This window comes from Meriones unguiculatus, chromosome 8 (genome assembly GCF_030254825.1).
Source record: "Meriones unguiculatus strain TT.TT164.6M chromosome 8, Bangor_MerUng_6.1, whole genome shotgun sequence".
NCBI lineage: Eukaryota > Metazoa > Chordata > Mammalia > Rodentia > Muridae > Meriones > Meriones unguiculatus.
The window spans coordinates 75,371,610-75,386,467 of record NC_083356.1 but is presented as its reverse complement, the minus strand read 5'-3'; the positions used below and the strand labels follow the sequence as shown (position 1 = coordinate 75,386,467).

General features: G+C 52.8%; 1 protein-coding gene and 1 pseudogene across 2 annotated transcripts in view; both read right to left on the bottom strand.

Moving 5' to 3' along the window:
- The window catches only part of Niban2 (niban apoptosis regulator 2), a 67,262-nt gene that overhangs the window by 11,776 nt on the left and 40,628 nt on the right, over window positions 1-14,858 (bottom strand). For both annotated transcript variants that reach the window (XM_060389952.1, XM_021661892.1), the window contains 4 exons: window positions 8,326-8,456; window positions 3,559-3,687; window positions 2,158-2,263; window positions 915-1,082 (listed from right to left, as the gene is read on the bottom strand). In XM_060389952.1, the coding sequence (XP_060245935.1) occupies window positions 915-1,082; window positions 2,158-2,263; window positions 3,559-3,687; window positions 8,326-8,456 (534 nt within the window). The remainder of the gene's footprint in view (window positions 1-914; window positions 1,083-2,157; window positions 2,264-3,558; window positions 3,688-8,325; window positions 8,457-14,858) is intronic.
- On the bottom strand, window positions 3,694-8,278 carry LOC132655881 (high mobility group protein B2-like; annotated as a pseudogene).

The following is a 14,858-nucleotide window of genomic DNA, read 5'->3' as shown; positions in this document are numbered from 1 at the left end:
CCTCTGGGCACATCCTCGAGGAAGTGTCTAGACTGGGTTAACTCAGGTGGAAGAGTCACCCTGAATGTGGGTGGCTTCCAGGGCTTCCAGACTGAGTAACAAGGAGGAAGGCGCGGATGGCAGCCTCCTCGGCTCTCCGCTTGCTGGCTACGGATGCAGGGTGAGCAGCTGCCCCACACTCACACACCACGCACTCCCTGCCCCGGTGGACTCTCTGTACCCTTGAAATGGGAGACAAGACAAACCTCTTCTTACTTTAACCACTTAGCTTCTGAACATCAATTGCTAGAAAGTGGCAAAAATCGGGATGATTTTTGGGATGGAGGATCCATGAGCTCAACAACCACAGCCTTCTGAGAACAATTTTGTAATATTTCCTTGGCTACACAGAGGTATTTTCATCAAGGAAGAAGATTAAGAGTGATAATCAAGGTCAGGCGGCTGTGGTGCATGCCTCTAATCTCCACACTTGGGAGGAAGAGGCAGGCGGATTTCTGTGAGTTTGAGGCCAGCCTGGTCTGCAGCGTGAGGTCCAGGACAGCCAGGACTACACAGAGAAACTCTGTCTCGAAAGAACCAACAAAAGTGATAAAAGTTTCTTAGAAGGGGGGATACAAAGTGAATAAAATGTAATTAATAAAGAATTAAAAAAAAAAAGAAACTCATGTCATTGGGCAACTGTTATTTTGCACAACAAACAAATTTAACTACTGCTTTATTATCCATAGAAAGGATTTTTTGCTTTATAAATACTTTAAAAATATTTGTTATAATAAAGTTTATGAAATATTAAAAAAAAAGTTTCTTAGACCCTCAACAGAGCAGATCGTAGAGCAGGGTAGCCATGCCACACACATCCACTGGGTGTCGCCATTCAGCACGTTAGAAAATACTGCCGCCTGCTGGCGCCTCACCGTTATTGCAATGCCGGACGCAATCCTGGAGCACCGCCTGCCACTTGTCCTGTTCAGCTTCCGTCATCATGCAGAAGTAATAGTGCCGGGCATAAGGATGCCACAGGATGAGCGGGAACTGCGTGGGGCACTTAAGGATGGGGGCGGAGCCTGATTTCGATGTGGTCCCTGTAGAGACATAGCTGTGAGCCCCTGTCCTCTGCGGCTGAGGTCTAGGCTTAGGCCTCGAGAAGGCCGTCCTGACCTGGGGACGTCACATAGAAGCAGCTGGCCTTCTTGGGCCTTTTGACCCCATGGCTCAGCTATGGTAACTGAGAAACATGGCATCGGTGTGGATCCTCTTCCTAGAGCTGGAAATAGGTCACATCCACCTTGCTCGTGTGTAGGCACTATGACAGGGTCAGGCCTCTAGTTCATTACACATTCTTGAGTTTCTCTTCAAATTTCAATGGCAGAGGCCAAACTGGTGGTTTAAATATCCGGGGAAGGAGGGAGGCATGTGATTAAACAAAATAAACAGAAGGGTATTTTTCTCTATCTCTTTGGCTCTCATGGATAGTTTAGATCCAGCAAGATAACAGGCCCGGGGCTCACCACTCTGGTCAGTAACAGGATAATAACAGTTGTCTGTGGTCCAGCTCTGAGTGCCTGGGATAGGCTGGCTGCTCTCAGCGCCACACCCCAAGGCCCACAGGCGCCCTCAGTGCCAGGGTCCATTTGATGCTGAGGAACTTGACGTCAAAGGCGTGGGGCTTAAGAGGATTCCAGGAATCCAAGATGGACTCTACCCAGCATCTACTGCCACACAGGCTTCAGTCACAAGTCCCAGGTGGGGACCTCAGCAGGCTGAAGAGAACAGGGAGGGTTTAAGATAACGCCTCAGAAGCCCTCAGCTCTGCATCCCACTGTAGGGTCACCATCAGCTTTCCCCAGAGACCACCACAGTCTCAGACAGGTGGGAAGGGCCTCCGCCACAAAACCTTCGTGCATCTGGCTTTGGCATAGGCAGGGCCTGGCTGAGGGCCCACAGGAATCTGTGTCCAGACCCTACCTACACACAGCCTAGGGCAAACTCCATCTTGCAGGCCTCAGAGCCTCCGCTTTGAGGGCTCTGGTTGTTCAAGAGCTCTCTAGACTTTCTAGGCCCCGATGGCCATCCTGCCAAAGGGGGCCCAAGCCATGGGCTCAGGGACACTCCTTTTCCTGTAGAGGGTGGTATGGCTGGAGGCCACTGGTTCTTTACCTGGTAGGGAATTGCCAACAAGCTCCAGATACTGGTCGACGGAGGTGAGAACTTTGTAGCCCGCACTGTTGATGACGGCTCGGGGTGGCATCTGCCGCTCATAGGCCTGAGAAGAGTAAGAGACACACAGCCTCAAGGCTCAGAATGTGGCCTGGCAGAGACCCCTATTCCAGCAGGCTCCAGGGAGTCCTCAGCTACCTATCCGCAGCTGGAGAGGGGAGAACTAGAGGCCTCACGGTGACCGAGCGGGGCTGGGACGCAGCCGCCTGTGGGGTGCTTGCCTAGCATGCTCAGAGACGGACGACAGTCCCCACAATGCAGACTGACTGACCCGGGACGAAGTGGGTAGTAACTGAAATCCAGCACTGGGCCTGACCTCAAGGGCTGGATGGGGGAGGGGAGGCATGCACATGAAATGTTCAGCACAAGGACTAGCATATAAGGAGCTTCGCCGGGGCGGCTGCTACTGTGATGGCCTCTGTGACCTGTGAGGCTGAGAGTCTGTTCATAGCTGACGCTGCGCTGGGGACGCTGCACGCTTCCTTTCTCAGGGTGCTCTCACAGTACTAGACGGGGCTCATCTCCAGGTCACACGGACAGGAAGCAGATGTTGCCTAGGAACCACGGCTGTCCCCAGAACCCAAGGTCTTTGACCGAGACCTTGAATTGCTCACCCCAAAAGTCTAGGTTCTAAGCGTCACAGAGTTTTAAAGCCGACAGCAAAGGGAAGGAATGTCTGTCCGCTAGGGGGCAGACAGATCCGCTCTGAAACGGGTCAGACAGGCCTGTCTTTAGGGCCGCACAGGAAGAATGATTGGCAGATGAAATAAAGTCTGTAACATAACCAGGTGGGACTTCCTCCAAGGGCCCAGAGCAAAGACAAGACAAACAGCCCCTGTTTCTTCTCAGACCCACATCAGGGCCAAGAGGATTGGGGAAGGAGAATCAGGACCCCCATTCGGAGAGTGGCACACAGGGCCAGACTGGCCAGCAAAGAGCCACTGGAAATGCTGAAGAATAAAGATGGAAGGGAGTCTGGGAGGAGCAGGAAGGCTGGCCAGGAGGGACACTGAGGCAAGCAGAGGGCAGCCTCTGTGGTGATGGAGGGATTTGGTGGGACTTTAGAGTGACCAGAGAAGGGGGTGATCTCAAGAAGGGTTTCTGAAGTGGACACCTGGCTACGGGATGGAATGGCATTGAGAGAAAGAACCCCAAGGCCGAGAAGATTTGAAGAAGTGGAAGAGGCTCCGAAATTTTGCTTTGGCCCTGGAACTTCCATGGAGGGGCACTAGGTTGCAGGCATGAGCAGGCACGGGGGCTGGAGCCTCGGATTTTGGAATGGGGTAGGGTGGCTGACCGCCAGGAGCGTGGAGGCGGGCAGCGGGCTCGCTGCGCACTCACCACTTTGTTCTCGTACAGCACCAGCCCATAGTTGTGGGGCACCAGGCTGAAGCGGTTTCTCCACTTCTTATTGTCTTCCTGGTACTGGAAAAGGTTCCCGGAGAAGATGATTCGTTCATCCAGGGGCACCTGTGGGAAGCAAGTAGGAGTGAGGGCCCTGGCCAGGAAGGGACACGGGAGGTCCCAACAAGGTGAGAGCTCAACCATCAGTGCCTGCAGTATAACTCCTCATGCAGAACCCACCTACACACACACACACACACACACACACACACACACACACACACCCCACAAACACCACCAACACCAAATCCCTAGCTTCATCAGGACTCCAAAGCCAGGCTGTACTGCACAGACGAAGGCCTGAGGTTCGGGGCAGGAAGGGGCTCCCTCAAGGTTCAAACAGAACCCAGGCTGTGTATTCATTCAGAGCTGGGCCATGCCCACGGTTTCCCACTCTGTCCTGGTTCTGGGGAGGAAACTGGGGAGCAGGCTGCTTCCTCTATCCACTGCTACTTCAGGGGCCAAAACTTGGAAGGTCCTGATGCCTGGGCAAGCCTCTGCCCAGCTCTGGGCCTCAGTTTCCCCACAGTGTAAAAAAGACTTGCACTTGTATCCAGAGCTTCCCCGCTCTGCCGGCTGCCCAGGTGGCATCCCTGAGTCTGGGTAGGGAGAGACGGTGGGGCAGCGTCCGGGCAGAGAGCTGACCTGTGTGTGGGCTGTGGACACGCTCAGACGGTCCTATAAAACCCCACAAAGACGTGCCTGACCGCAGCGGGGATTGTAAAATGGGGATTGGAGCTGACAGGAGGCAGGCAGCAAGGGCAAAACACCAGAGCAGACACAACAGCAGCCGCGTCGGGAGTCGGCCACAGTGCGTGAGCCACTCTCCCGGCTTCAGGACTGATTTGGACATCGGAGGAGGGATGTCTTCCCACAGGGTGGGAGCCCAGGCTGAAGCTACAGAGAGTAAGGAAGCTTCTGGAAGGAAGGTATAGAAACTGCCACGGCCTGTGGGGCGCAGGAGAATCTAGGAAACCTCCGTTTCTGGGCAAGTTCTGCTTATTCTACGATAAACATGATACCAGTTACAAGACGGACCAAGTATTTATTACATGTATTGATGGGAGAAATTACAATTTTGTGCCCGGGCCCTCGGGCATCACTGTGGCGGGCATCATTGTGGCTCCTGCCCCTTCTGCATTCTTCCCTGGCTCCTTTCCCGAGCTCCCCGCTGCTGCTCCTCAGGGGAAAGCTACACTCTCAAAAGGAGAGCCCATTGTGCTCAAACAATAGGACCCGAGACCAGTTTCCTCTCTAGGAGAAAATATTTACAGGAACAAAAAAAAAAAAAAAAGGGGTCTGCTCCCCTCCCCCACCGTGGGCTTTGCCAGTGGCAGAAGGCTCCCACTTGGTGATCTATATTTAGACTTCTGAAACCCGGCCGTCCAAACTGTCTTCTCTAGAAAGAGCAGCCAGGGTTTTCCTAACACCCTGGGAAGACCCAGCCCCGCCTGGCTTGTGTTTGGTGAACTGGAAGGCCGTGGGATAGGAAGAGCCCCAGAGGGTGGTGTGTAGAGGCCATGCCTGAGCAGTGAAGGCAGGCTCTGTGCCCCCCCACACACCAAGCACACACCCAGATCCTGGGCCCTCTCACTGAGGCTGTCTGGCTGCTGGGTTAGACTTTATTTCTAAGATTTCTTTTTCCCAAAGGTAAACTGAGGTATTACAAGCAAGCCTGTAATTCCAGATTCAGGAGGGAGGTAGAGGCAGGAGTGCCAGAAGCCCAACCAAGGTCATCCCCGACTACAGATGGAGTTTGAGGGTGAGACCCTATCTCAGAAGGGAAAATTAGGTTTTTGTTTTTTGTTTTTTTTTTTCAAATGGCGGAGTCATGTTTTGAGTGGAAGGCGTGCAGGAAGCACAAAGTATTTCAGACCCTACAAATCAGGATGAGCCCTGCCATCCATCGAAGGAGCCCGAGAAGTGGCTTCCCAGCCCCTCTGTGACCCTCAGAGCAGGGGGCGGGAATGAGGCTGGGAGCAACCGTCCACCACAAAATAACTATTGGTTCCTTTGCTTGCTGGGGCAGGAGAAGAGACACCAGTCTGTCTACACACACATACCCACGGCCCAGAAAGGCCTCAAACTCCTGCTGTTGCTGCCTCAGCCTCCCGAGTGCTGGGGTCACAGGACCACCACCTCACCCAGACCCATTTGTTCTTATTATGGCTTATTTCTACACCCTAAAAAAATTTACTAGTAATACAAATTCCTATGAAGCTTTGTTTTTGCTACCATAAGAAATTAAAGAAACCATTAAATCTTTAGGAACATTCAACATCAAAAGCTTTACGTCTAAATCTAACTGTACTTTGTAGCCCCTGAAAAAACTACAAACTCCTTTTAAAAAAAAAAAAAAGGATTTTTTTTTTTCTACAAAGCACCTTATCAGCTATACAAAAATCTTCAGTTTTTATACTGGAGCTAATGTCAAGCCACACTTGAATTTCACATTCTTAGCAAAATAGTTGCCTGAGCATGTACACTCCACACATTTTAGGACAGCCATTTATTCTTCCTCCTCATCTTCATCATCTTCTCCCTCCTCCTCTTCCGGTTCATTCTTCTTCTCTGGGCCTACTGGCCTAGCAGGGTCCTTCATTCCTGCTTCACTCTTGCCCTTAGCACGGTATGCAGCAATATCCTTTTCATATTTCTCCTTTAGTTTAGCCGCCTTCTGCTGATATGGTTGTTTATTGTTTATGGTTGTTTATATGGCAGATTGTTCAAACCACATCTCACCCAGTTTCTTTGCAGTATCTCCAATAAGCAGGCCCGGACGCTCACTTTTGATCTTTGGGCGATGTTCAGGGCAAACCTGGAGGAAGGCCGATGGCCGTCCTTTTGGAGCATTAGGATCTTTTTTTCTTCCCTTTCTTATCCCCTTTGGGAGGACCGTAAATCTTCATCTCCCTGTCATAGTGAGCATTGTCGCTCTTGGCCAACTCTTCAAACTTCGACTTTTCTTTTGCAGACGTGGTCTTCCATCTCTCGGAGCACGTCTTCGAGAACCTGGCGAAGCTGACTGAGGAGTCAAGCGCTTCTTCTCTGCTCCTCCTGGCAGGTCTGCAGGAAGAAGGCGTAGGAGGACCTCTTGCCCCGAGGCTTGTTGGGGTCTCCTTCGCCCATGCTGAAGGCGCTCGGGCCTCTATGTGGCAGAAGCTCTTCCCTCAAAGCCGGCCGGGGAGACTCCAAGCTCCTGCGGGAACTCAGTAATGGCTTATTTCTAAATCATGTTTCTTTAGAAAATACTTGTGATCATTCTGGTGATTCATGCTATTTCCCTTCTATTACTGTCATGACTTCACATGACGATCAGTTTCGTGAGCCATCAGAGAGCTCCCCAGGGTCTGTGAGCAACCTCAGGGCACTCCTCTGGCTATGTGTCCTGTCAGTGTGAAAAGCCAGACAGAGAAAATGCCGAACACAGCATCGGCTCCCACTCGCCTGGGCTCTTGGGAACTGGGCTGCCTGTGCTTTTGTTTTTCTCTCTTTTTGTTCTTGTCTTGAGACAGGGTCTAGGGGATGGCTCTCCTTGTCTTGGAGCTCACTATGTGGACTAGGCTGGTCTATCCCTCAGCTTCCCAATACTGGGATACAGGCTTGTGTCACTATGCTGGACTTGCCTGGGGCCTTTCATTCTAGATAGGAAAAGCAGCTCAGGCCCTGCTCACCTGGGCTGAATTCAAGCCTCCTTTTCCTTGACACACAGGTGCAGGGCCACACCTTCCAGACTTGAGACTGGAGACAAACAGCCCAACCTTTCTCTCTGCCCAGGGCAGGCTGCGGACGGGGAGAGCAGAGATCCCGAGCTAGGAATCTGAGCTAGCTCTGTCTGCCTCCCCAGCCCAGCCCAAGCTTCGGACTTTGTACATCTGATTCCCTATCAGTCCCTTCTCACACACAGGACCCCTCCCCAACCCTCAGGGCCTCAGTGGAGCAGTCTTCCCAAACCAGCCAAGACTCTGCTGACTGGATCCACCTAGTCATCTTCCCATCATCTTATAGTGTAAACAGCTGTTCACTGTCTGTCACCTTGAGCATTTGGAGACCACGTAGCCTCAGCACCTGACCTCCACAGCCAGCAGAGTCACCAGCAAAGATTCCCTTCAGAGAGCCCCAGGGTAGCATTCTAGGCCCTGCCTCAAACTGAGAGACTCAGCAGCCAAACCAACTGTTTCCTTCCTGACCTCACCCCAGCCCTGCCTGTCACCTCCCAGCCTATCCTGGGGTCCCCACTCCAGGCCACACTGACTCCCCAGGGAAAGCCAGGCAGCTTCCTCAGCAAACCCAGCCCTAATGCTAGCAACAGGACAATGGGTGACATTATCATTTATTATCAGCAAGAGAATCTGCTCTCCACACAGTCCTGAGGGAGGGAGCCTAGACCATGTGGCCTGGGACAGTATCAATGGATCTGAGAGGCAGGAAGGGACCATGACACTTCCACTCTGGAGGGGAGGTGGCAGGACCAGAGTTCTGTCACATCTCTCTTGACAGGTGAGTAAGCTGAGCTGTCAAGACTGCAGAATGAAGACGAAGAGGCTGAACTGGCAGTGGGGAGCAGGAAGCGAGTGAGGAGAGGTTACCCTCAGCCAGTGAAAGCCCTTAGAGACCGGCCTGACAACACAGGGAAACTAAGGCCTAGAGAAGCCAAAGGCCCATGAGAGAAGGGGTGGCAGAGCCCAGGCTGGTGCGTCTCACCTTGCGCCAGAGCAGCTGCGCCTGCGGTGGCCCGGTGCCCTCAATCTCGTGGCGCATGCTGTTGAAGAGGGAGACACCATATTGATCCTCATAGAAGCGGAGAAACTCTCTAAGGATCTTCCCAGTTTTCTCTGAAAGGGAAGCATTTGTGAGAGTGTGAGGTCACTGTGGACACCTAGGGGATCAGGTCTGCAAACACAAAGCACAAATGCCTTTTCTCCCAAACTGGGGCTGGGCACTGTGGTCCCTCGCACGCCAGGCGAGGGCTTTGGTCATGAGCTGTCTGTCTGCACAGCTGGCTACCCGCTCCTGACAGGAAGCTGGTTCAGTGGCCTCACACAGAAAAAGTAAAACCACAGCCAACAGGCCCATGAGAGATTTAGCCTCACCAGTGACCAGACCGGTGCTGAGTGAGAGAGACTGCTTTTTTCCTGGTCTGACAGGGTGTAGTAAGAGGGACCAGGCTCCATAAGGCGGCTGCGTGCTTCTTTTGATGCTCTGCTCACACCAGAGACACTCTGCAGGCCAGCAAGCGTCAGCTAACTGTGCCGTGATAGCTGACAAACCAACCCACCCAGAAAAAAAGCCAGGCGACGGTGGGAGCGACTGGTAGACCCTGTGATACAGAGTAATAGTCTCACCCTGAACAGTCCCCGAGCAAGAATGGTTTCTATTGGCAAAAAGGAAGTAGTGAGGAAAAGGTGGGGAGACCACAGGCTCGGGCCTCCCGGTACAGGGGCTGATGGGGGTTGGGTGCAGATAAGCTCCTCACTTTCAAACATTTGAGTAATTTACTCATGACTCAAATACGCATCTTAAATTCATCTGCCAAGTTAACCTTATTTTTTTCTTTCTTTCTTTTGAAACAAGATATCATATAGCCCAGGTTGACCTCTAACTCTCTACACAGAAAAAGATGACATTGAACTGCTCCCAATCCTCCAGGCATGTACCACCAAGCCCTGTTTATGACTAAGAAATCCCGAGACCTAAGCATCTCAGGGACAGCCTTCACCAATGGAGCTACAGTCGCAGCTCTGAAAGCCAACAGCCTGCTTCTCCTAACTGCTTCTCTCAAAGCGGTTTCAGAACAGAGGAGATGAGTCGTGGCCTCCAGAGCAGGCCCAGCAGGCAGCAGGCTCAGTATTGATCCTTCTTGGGTGTCCCTATTTACCTATGGGGAAACTGAGGCACCAAGAGGGCTCAAAAGAGGAGCCTCCTGTCACTAAAAAGCTACAACTAGAGTCTCAGCCTGGGGGTTATAAAGCTCCTGGGCCTCAGTTTCCCCTCCACATTGAGAGGCTAGAAGCAAGGACAGACCACCCTACCACCACTGACAATCTTGGATTACAAGTTCTAGATACCTGGTCCTTCAACTAGGGACCATTGCACATCTCCAGGTCTCCAGAGTCCGTGGCCTAAGACAACACTTCATCCAATCCTCTCAGAGGGTCTGAGGCAGGGCCCATGTCATGGCCCCTTTATACGGGAGGAAACTGAGACCCAGAGAGGTTGTGTCATCCGCACAAAGTCACACAGAGGCTGGGTGATGGGACTGCAATGTAACCTGTAATCCTGGGACCCAGCCAGGAGCTGGTGGCCAGGAGGAACCCGGGGCTCACCCCACATTTCCACACTCAGTCTCTGGCCCATAGCTCTAACCCTGCCTCAGTGACAGAAGTGACAGGAGAGGGGGGCGTGTGCTCTGGGGCAGTGCCACCCACCACTTCTCAGAGCCAGTCTGCCAAGCAGCCCTTCCCTGGAATGAGGTCCTGTCTGTCCAGATTCTGACTTGGGGTGGGGGTGGGGGGACGAGTGAGGAGCACATTTTGAGTGACCGTTTTGTGAAAACTGAAGAGCAACAGCCCCTCAGAGACCATGGGAATTGTTCTGGGATAATAAGGCAGGGGTATGGTGAGAGTGGGGGACTGTCACCCCCACAGCTACTGCTGACAAGGTGCTAACCCCAGGGTGGGGCACAGCTTCATAAGGGCTAGGGAAGAGGAGGCTTAATGGTCCACTGCCCTTGGCTGGGGTTTGGCCTCAGCTCCCTGTAAGCAATGAACGTCCTGCTGATAAGACAAGCTTAGAGCTTTTACCCACAGCTCTGAGGCCCAACCCAGGCCATGGACACCCGCCCTCAAACAGAAATCCATTAAATGATGTGAGAAAAGAGGGTACACTCAAGTACCCCAAAACAAAGAGTGTTGGCCAGGACCCCTATTGCCCCTGACTGTAATCCCAGGCACTCCCCACTACTTGACCTCAGGAACCATATGGAACCTGACCCAAATCTGGCAAACCCTTTGCAAGCTGACCTTCTAGAACCAACCAACATGTGAGAAGGCAGGACCCTGTCACTACACATCTAAATTCAGTTCTGGAGCGGATGGGATGGCAGCTTAGTGGTGAGATTACAAACCTCACGTGGAGGCTCCTCTCCTTTCAGGGAGCTGGCTGCTACATACAGCAGGATGAAGGGAAGGGACCTAGGGGGTACGAAAATGGCCAAATGGCTAACAAGCAAGACAAGAATGGCTGGAGGGGGGCGGCAGCAAGGGCCAGGCAAGTGTCAGGAAGTGTGATAACCTATGAGTTGGCAGCCCAGGAAGAGCTGGAAGAGGATCGACAGAGTCACACAAGAGCCTCGGAAGGGGAGTGCCCTCTCGAGAGACGTGCCAGTCAGCTGGAAAAGGACTACCGTGTGATGGGGACTAAGGAAGATCCGAAAAGCACTGCATAGCGCTCAGGCTGTCCTGGAACTCACAGCAATCCTCCTGTTTTACACTCTGAGTGTTGGAATTGCAAGCAGGAGCCCTCAGAGCTATTGCTTCTGTCACTCTTGCATGCAGCTAGCTCCAGGGGGCTGTCAGGATTCCAAGACTCAGCCTCCAGCCTGGGCATCTGCAGGTGGCACCTACAGCCTGGGGCAGACCTCTCCCCCACACCTGCCCACAGCAGCTTCCCATCTCTTCTTGGTCTCTGGAGACACCCCAATCCATGGATTTGGAGTGGACATTAAATAGGGCTTCTGAGGCCAAAACTCACCACCCTGAGAATTACTTTGAACCAGAAAGGATGAAGGGGTCACTAGGTCACACAGGAGATGGGGAAAGTTAGGATCTGAGTGGGCTCTGACCACTGCCTAAACCTCCAAGGGTAGCAGCAAGGCAAGCTGTGGCCCCACCTGATGAGAGAGGGCCAACTTTGGGGACCCTGGGCCCAGAACCTGGAGGCTTGTACGATGCTGTAGATGCATGGGTGGGGCGGGCTGTAGGTGTGGCCTGGCCTCACCCCACCAGCTTGCATATTTTAGTCCACCCTCATGCACTGACTCAGCCCCAGACACTGCTGCCTGAGGAGCAGTGGGGACTACGAAAACTGATGGGCCCGCCCTGCGGCTTCTGGGTGGGAGTGAGGCACAGAGCTGCCCAGTTCTCTTAGACTCGAGTTCTTCATCTAGAAAACAGGCATCACAGAGCCCCTTCACAGGGCCAGACAGGGCAGGACATGGACAACGAGGTCTATACACAGCCCAGGGCACCAAAAATGCTAATTAATTATAACAGCGCTCAGCTCATAACGATGAAGGCAAAAGGTGGAGTGAACTATTTATTACCAGGTACATCTTTTATAGCTTGAAAAAAAGCCAATAAATATCTAAAAAAAAGAAAGAAAGAAAACCCCAAAGATCAGACAAAATAGGAGTTAATGAAGCAGAGGATGTATGTATCGCCAGGTGTGTGCTCAGGTTCCCCTACCATTACCCCACCGTGGGCTGGGGTCCCACCTCTGACCCCCTCTGCCAGCAATACCCCACAGATGTGGACTCCCCTCACACAGACCCTGGGCTGCCTGTCTCTACCCACAATGTGCAGATTTCTCTGCTAGCCCCAGGGGAACAGGTTACATATAAATTCCTACCTCCCAAGTTATAATGAGAGGCTCATGGAAGATCATTCCAATGTGAGTCAACAAAAAACAAACAAACATCGGCCCCATGTCGGTAGTCTCAGGATTCCTGCCTGCCTCTCTGTCACCCCAGGACAGCTGGAAGTCCAGAGCTGGGCAGAGTGTCCTGTGTTAGGCAGCTCAGGACACCAGGGGGGGTAGGCACTGGTCTCTAGGCCATATCCCAAGAAGGCAGTGTATTCCACCAAGCTCTGAAAAGGCTGGTTCCCAGGACAGGGGTCCAAAACAAAGTGGTCTGTCTGTCTGTCTGTCTGTCCCTGTGTGTGTGTGTGTGTGTGTGTGTGTGTGTGTGTGTGTGTGTGTGTAGGTGTGTGCATGCGCGTGCACATGCCACCATGCCTCACTGGAAGGAGGATTTTGCCGTTTTGCTTTTGCAATGCTGGGGACTGGACCTTCTGCTTCACGCATGCCAGGTGAGCACTCTGCCAGTGAGCTACATCGAAGGCCAACAGGAAGTCGGCTTTGAACCTTAGTTCCCCCAGAGCCTGTCAAGGGTCTCCAATCCCAGGGTCCCTCCACATTTCACATGGTGCCTTTATGAGGCCCTAGCTTTACTTTCTAGGTCCCTACCCAGGCCCAAGAGGAAGCACAGTGGCCTCAACTGTCCCCATTTTACAGATGAGGTAACCCAGGCTCAGAAAAGCAAAGTGACTTTCCCAAAGCCATGCATCTGTGGGTTCCAGGTCAAAGACAGCAGCCGTTGATCTAGCCCCTGCCTGCTCCCATGTAGCCAGGGCTGGCAGGCCGCCTTCCTGCCTATTGGACACCTTTGCTGATCTTCCCTTGACTAGAATAGGCAGGTAGGTCTCAGATGACCTAAGTAAGGAAGATCTCCGCAGGGCTGCCCTAGCCTCAGGAGCAGACCAAGATGCTGGCCTCAGCACCTCCACTGACCTTCTGGAGAGTCAAGCAGATTAGGCGCTGGCTGACCACCTCAGGCTGGACAGAGGGACTGAGAAGTGGACAGGATACAACCCACAGCAAGGGCTCCATGGGCTTGCGAGTCCAGACTCTGGGTTCAAGTCCCAGTCCTGCCCCCCTGCTAGCTGTGTGGCCTTGGCCAAGGCAATTTCCTTCTCTGAGCCTGTTTCCCACCTGACTAAGGTGATGAGGAAATCGATGAGCTAATGAGCACAGGGCACTTAGCCGTGACAAGGACAGTCACATGACTGACACTAACAGCAGCTCAGTGGCCGGAAGAATGCTGATCTCTGATTTTCCAAAATGACAATTCTAGGGATCACGCTATTTCCTGTGTAGATAGCAGAAGCCACGAGGGCTGTAGGGTGCCCTGAAGTTCCCTGAAGCCTTGGGGAGCTGAAAGAGGGGTGCTGGGCCCATCCTGCAGGTTAAGCTGTAGATGGGGACACGCTGCAGGAACAGCCCCTAACCCAGGGGTTCTCAACCTTCCTTATGCTGTGACCCTTATTTAATACAGTTCCTCAGGTTGTGGTGACCCCAAATATAAAATTATTTCATTGCTACTTCATAACCATAATCATGCTGCTGTTATGAATCATAATGTAAATACATGACAGATATGTGACCCCTCTAAACGGGCCGGTCGACCACCCAAGGGGTCACGACCCACAGGTTGAGAACCACCACCTTAAAGCCTTGCCTGTTGGGCTAAGCAGTTTCTATCTTATAAGCCCCCGGAATGCTTCACTCCTGTGGAAGCCCTCCGTGATCTCTATCCACGGGTACACTGACTCCACTGTCAGGCTGAACCCCCTCCCACGCTGTTCATGAAGGAGTCTCCAAAGCAAGAGCCAAGGCCAGGTCCAAGACCCAGGGGCCTGGGGCTGAATCCTCTTCCACGATGATGGCGTTAGGACGCAGAAGACAATCTCCAACCAGCACAGCAGCTGGCCTCGTGTGGATCACAGACCTCACACAGGTCCCGCCCTGATTTGGACTCAGATGTGGGCACAGAGCCAAACGCCCTGGTCTGGCCGGTCCCTCCAGTGGGCTCGTGGAACAAGCCTCGCTACCAGGCCCAGCCCAGTTTCAGGGTTTTGTGGGGACTGAAACCTAGCAGGTGACAGCAGCTGTAGGGTGGGGCAGACTCCCAACTGGCCTGCCTGGTTCTTGGAGCACTGGGGAGGGCTCCCTATAAGGAGATGGGGGAGGTGGGCAGGACTGGAGGCAGGGGACCCAGGGTCTCCATGTCATGAAATCAAATACCAGTAACTTCATCATCTGACCGGCACAGACAGGAGAGCCGAGGCCCAGAGAGGTAGGCACACACTCCCAGAGTCCCACAGCACAGCCCAACCGTAAGGATTGGGTACCAGGTCTCAGAGCCTCACCTAAGCCTTTCTCTTGGTCCACTGAATTCTCACTCTTGACATGCCTCAGCAGTCATCTGTTTAGCTCTCCTTGACACCCAGGATAACGCCACAGCCTCATGTAGCCCAGGCTGCTCTCAAATTTGTTGTTTAACCAAGAATGACTCTGAATTTCTGAGCCCTCTGCCTCCACCTCCCAGGGTTGAGGATTAAAAATATGAGCTGCCACGCCCATCTAAAAGTATGAGGGTTATTTTTTTTTTTTCTTAC